The sequence below is a fragment of the Anarrhichthys ocellatus genome, unplaced genomic scaffold (assembly GCF_004355925.1).
Source record: "Anarrhichthys ocellatus isolate YVR2014 unplaced genomic scaffold, GSC_Weel_1.0 scaffold1436, whole genome shotgun sequence".
NCBI classification, from domain to species: Eukaryota; Metazoa; Chordata; class Actinopteri; order Perciformes; family Anarhichadidae; genus Anarrhichthys; species Anarrhichthys ocellatus.
Genome location: NW_022281410.1, coordinates 1 through 4,502, shown reverse-complemented (window position 1 = coordinate 4,502; position 4,502 = coordinate 1). Strand labels below are relative to the sequence as shown.

Sequence of the window (4,502 nt, the reverse complement as noted above, 5' to 3'; positions counted from 1 at the left end):
AGAGGAGAGGAGGGGAGATGAGGGGAGATGAGGGGAGAGGAGGGGAGATGAGGGGAGATGAGAGGAGAGGAGGGGAGATGAGAGGAGAGGAGAGGAGAGGGGAGGAGAGGGGAGGGGAGGGGAGGGGAGAGGAGAGGAGACATCTACTTCTACTCACTTCAGTTCTGTGTCAATCTCTTTATGTTGTGAGAGTTTATATTTAACACTCACACGCCTGGGCTGCTAATTCATATTTATCTATAGTTTAATCTACAGATTCATCCAATAAAATAATAATAAATGTGAGAAATATATTAAATATTGAGCATTAATTGAGCTCTTTATTTAATATTTTATAATAACAGATTAATGTGCTGTTTTGTGTATATATATTTATTTATTTTTCTAAATATATATTTATTTATCAATTTATTTGTATATATATATTTATATATACTTATTTATTTATATATTAATATATATTTATTTATTTATATATTAATATATATTTATTTATTTATTTATATATTAATATATATATATATAGATTATTTTTCTTACATAAAGTTGTTAATAACTCCCCTTGTTATTTGTTGTTGTTGTTGTTGTTATTTGTTGCTATACGTTGTTATTATATGTTGTTGTTTGTCCTCAGAGCGGGACGATGTCTAAGATGTCTAAGTTTGAGATCGAGCTCCCCGTCGTCCCCAAACCGGCCAAACTCAGCCTGTCAGAGAGAGACATCGCCATGGCAACCATGTGAGTCATCGTTAATTATTAATTAATTAATTAATTAATAAAACCAGATTCTGCGTTTATATTTTTGCTGTTATTCCGTGTTCACACCAAACGCGGCGCGTATTCGCGTCATTCGCGCTGCCAGTCTCGCCGGGGACCATTTGTGTTGATCCTCGTGAACCGCGCTGGACGCGCCGGAGAGGGGGCGGGGCTTATTGCCCTGGAAGCCGTTCAACTGTCCGCCATTAACCATGGAAAAATACCCTCTATTTCTGCTTAGTACGTGTTGTGGAAGTCACAGATATCCCGGGAAACTAAACGCGTCATGTCTGGTTCATAACATAGTCCAGAGGAGCTCCATGGATTTTATCGAGCTGTGTTCACTGTGTCTAGTGAGCCACACGTCGCTGTTTACTACAGCTGTACCAACACTAAATAAACTGATTGCTGTGATTTAACGGCAATAAACCGACAAAAAGGGACTCCGAAATAACTACGTAATGATACCGATTTGTAGGCTACTTGTCTTCTCAATGTAGCTCGGACTGATCGGTGCTAGGCTATGCTAACATTGTAGCAGCTCCACCAACACTCAGAATAACGTCATGTAGACGTAAATACGGCAGCGTCTATTCATTGTTTGTACCATATGGTTTACACACACACACGTATACACATAGTTTGGTCTCTGTTGATATGAGGTATCGTAGAGCTCTGGGTGAACACAGACGGCTACAGCATTTATTTCCTGATTCAACAATGGCAGGAAGTCAGTGATGACAGGAGAAACATCTCAACGCTGATAGGCTATCGCGCCGGGGCGTAACGCGAATATTTCGCCGAAGTTGAAAAATTTCAACTCGGGCGTTTGGGGCGATTTGGTGATTCGCGTCAATCACGCCGTGCCAGTCTCATCGTGTCTGTGCATAGACTTTGTATGTAATCTACTCGCGCGAATAATTCGCACCACGTTTGGTGTGAACGCACTTTTAGTCTTCAATGTTTCTTTTTTATTTTATGTAACCAGAGGTACTTTTACATTTTTCTACATTTTAAGATTTGTAAGATCTTCTTTAATATTAATTATATAATATTTAATATATAATGTTTATTATTACTGATATCATATTAATTATATAATATAATGTGAATGTTAAAGTTATATGTGTGTGTGTCTGTAGTTATGGTCAGCTGTTTGTGATGTACCTGAAGCATCACTCAAGAACAGCAAACAGTCCCAGTGCAGAAGTGGTGCTGTATCACCTACCCAGGTACACACACACACACACACACACACGCACGTTTTTATTTATTATTGATGTATTATTGGAGCAACAACAAAACAATGTACCAATTTAAAACTGTGTGTGTCTCTGCGTGTGTGTGTGTTCAGAGAGGGTTCCTGTAAGAAGTCTCACGTGTTGAATCTGAACACGACGGGGAAGTTTGCTCTGAACATCGTTGATAACTTGGTGGTGGTTCATCACCAGAGCTCTCAGGTTACATCTCTTATCTTTATAAATTAGTGCTGGGCAACGATTAAAATATTTAATCACGATTAATCGCATTGTTATGGCAAAGTTAAATAATGAATTCAAAAGTAGTGTATTGCGCACTTTTATTTTAAAAGTACTGCTATATGAACAAAAGGGCAATAACATTTGGTTCACGAGATGCAGGTAGCATGTTTTATACTTAATGTGAATATAATTCATACTTTGTTGGCATCTTATTCTGAAAACCGGATGTTTGTCTGAAGAAACCGGATGTTGTCTCACGTTAATCTTTCCGCTAACTTTCAAAGTCCTTCGCTCGCTCCCGATCTGTGCCGTTTGAATGCGTTTACCGTGAATGTCAGCATATAGGTGCACTAACATGTAAGTGTCTGCTGAGTTGACCGCGGAGATCTGAGTGTCTGCTGACTTTACCGCAGCGATGTCCAGTAGTCTCCAGGGAGAGCAACAGCTGGTGCAGCTTCTCTCTTTATTTCTGCCCCCCCTCGACCAGAAGCGGAAGTCACCTTTTCTCTACGGCAACCCTGAAGGGACATATCATCTCCAATACAAAACGATAAACATGAGACAGTCTGTTACAATAATAATAAATTAAAAATACTTACCTGTTTTTTTTTTGTTGTTTGTTAATTATTATTTTTTTTTTTTCTCATCTCAAAAGGCTCAAGGACATACACACACACACGCTCACACACACATGCATACATACATACATACATACATACACAACTGACTATAGGATGTTTGCTGGCTTTTATCCCACTGTTCTTGTCATCCTCTTATGTCTATGTATTGTCTCTTGTCTTTCAATTTAAAAAATAAAAATTATAATAAATTTAAAAAATGTGTTGATGTACGATAAAATAATTGTTGCCGTTAATTAATGGATGCGTTAACGCGTTAACTTGCCCAGCACTAAAATATATGTATATATTTTGTATACTGTAATGAATCTAAAGTGTTTTTAACGACTCGGACGTTGTAAATGTGCCGTTCAGGATGAAGAAGGCAGAGATTCCGTGTCCGGAGGTGGTGCTGCTGAAGAAACACATCCTGGTGATGTCGTTCATCGGTAAAGACCACATCCCTGCTCCCAAGCTGAAAGACGTGGTGCTGAGCTCAGAGGACATGAAGACCGCCTTCTACCAGGTCCTACATGTACGTACCGCTGGTACTACACTGTGTACTTACAGAGAACTACAACAGCAGCTAAGCATTTGTTTCAGCTGTGATTCAGTACTGGTTCACACAATAACTGCATTCAACAGTGACATATCTTAGGGCTACAGTTTAAGTATTATAGGAGTTCAAACTACCGTTTACCCAGAATGCCGTTGGGCTCTGTGTCTGTGCAGGTGATGCAGCAGCTGTATCAGGAGTGTAATCTGGTTCACGCTGATCTCAGTGAATACAACATGCTGTGGCACGAAGGAAAGGTAACACACCTTCACTCTCCTTCATGTTTCTGATTCCTTCAAGCTGTCCTCTGTCCTTCATGACTTTGCTGTGTGTGTGTGTGTGTGTGTGTGTGTGTGTGTGTGTGTGTGTGTGTGTGTGTGTGTGTGTGTGTTCGTGTTCCAGGTGTGGTTGATAGATGTGGGTCAGTCGGTGGAGCCCACTCATCCTCACGCTCTGGAGTTCCTCTTCAGAGACTGCAGGAACGTTGCGACGGTAAACAAGTTTATTTTATCTTTAAAGCTGTAAATGAAAGTAAAGTTAAAGTGTTTTAAAAGCAGAACTGCAGGATTCAGTGTGAGAACATCATTTAAACAAGTTCATTTTCCATGTTTTATTTTAATGATGAACAGGATGCAGCGGATCATCTGTTCTATTTATGGGGAATTTAAATGTCTTCACAACATATTTAAGTTCACATTTATAAAATAATAATGGCTTCATAATTATTAATTATATTTATTTGTCGCTAATAAAAAGGAAACATTAATTATAGTTAATTAATAACCAGGATCTAGATGTTCCAAAAAAGTCCAAAATATACAAATTAAATTAATTAATATTATAAAGAAATACATTCTGGGTCTCCTAAGTAATCAGGTTTATTTAACCGTCTTTATTTAAACGTCTTTATTTAAACGTCTTTATTGAACCAAGTGAACTGGCACAAAAATAGAAAATGTAGAAAATATTTATTCTAGCCAAATTTGTATTGTCTATTTTTCTAAGTAAAGTTTATACAGTGTGTGCGTGTCTGTGTGTGTGTGTGTCTTTGTTAATGTGTGTGTGTGTGTGTGTGTGTGTGTGTGTGTGTGT

General features: G+C 38.3%; 2 protein-coding genes across 2 annotated transcripts in view; both read left to right on the top strand.

Annotated features, from left to right (window-relative positions):
• Positions 1–2,303, top strand: part of LOC116377593 (regulator of MON1-CCZ1 complex-like) — a 5,403-nt gene extending 3,100 nt beyond the window's left edge. The window contains exons 7-9 of the mRNA XM_031839259.1: positions 635–738; positions 1,899–1,988; positions 2,111–2,303. Of these exons, the coding sequence (XP_031695119.1) occupies positions 635–738; positions 1,899–1,988; positions 2,111–2,243 (327 nt within the window). The 3' untranslated portion in view covers positions 2,244–2,303. The remainder of the gene's footprint in view (positions 1–634; positions 739–1,898; positions 1,989–2,110) is intronic.
• An 892-nt stretch (positions 2,304–3,195) lies between these two features.
• On the top strand, positions 3,196–4,338 carry LOC116377594 (serine/threonine-protein kinase RIO3-like). The gene is made up of 3 exons (XM_031839260.1): positions 3,196–3,389; positions 3,587–3,667; positions 3,813–4,338. The coding sequence occupies exons 1-3, from the start codon at positions 3,231–3,233 to the stop codon at positions 3,933–3,935; spliced, it is 363 nt and encodes a 120-aa protein (XP_031695120.1). The 5' UTR covers positions 3,196–3,230; the 3' UTR covers positions 3,936–4,338.
• Positions 4,339–4,502: the final 164 nt, after the last annotated feature.

Bases quoted from the DNA above. Each gene is read 5' to 3' on its own strand.
- LOC116377594 (XM_031839260.1), top strand. From the start codon at position 3,231: ATGAAGAAGGCAGAGATTCCGTGTCCGGAGGTGGTGCTGCTGAAGAAA. The intron at 3,390-3,586 runs GTACGTACCGCT...GTGTCTGTGCAG, and splicing joins CCTTCTACCAGGTCCTACAT to GTGATGCAGCAGCTGTATCA. The intron at 3,668-3,812 runs GTAACACACCTT...TTCGTGTTCCAG, and splicing joins TGCTGTGGCACGAAGGAAAG to GTGTGGTTGATAGATGTGGG.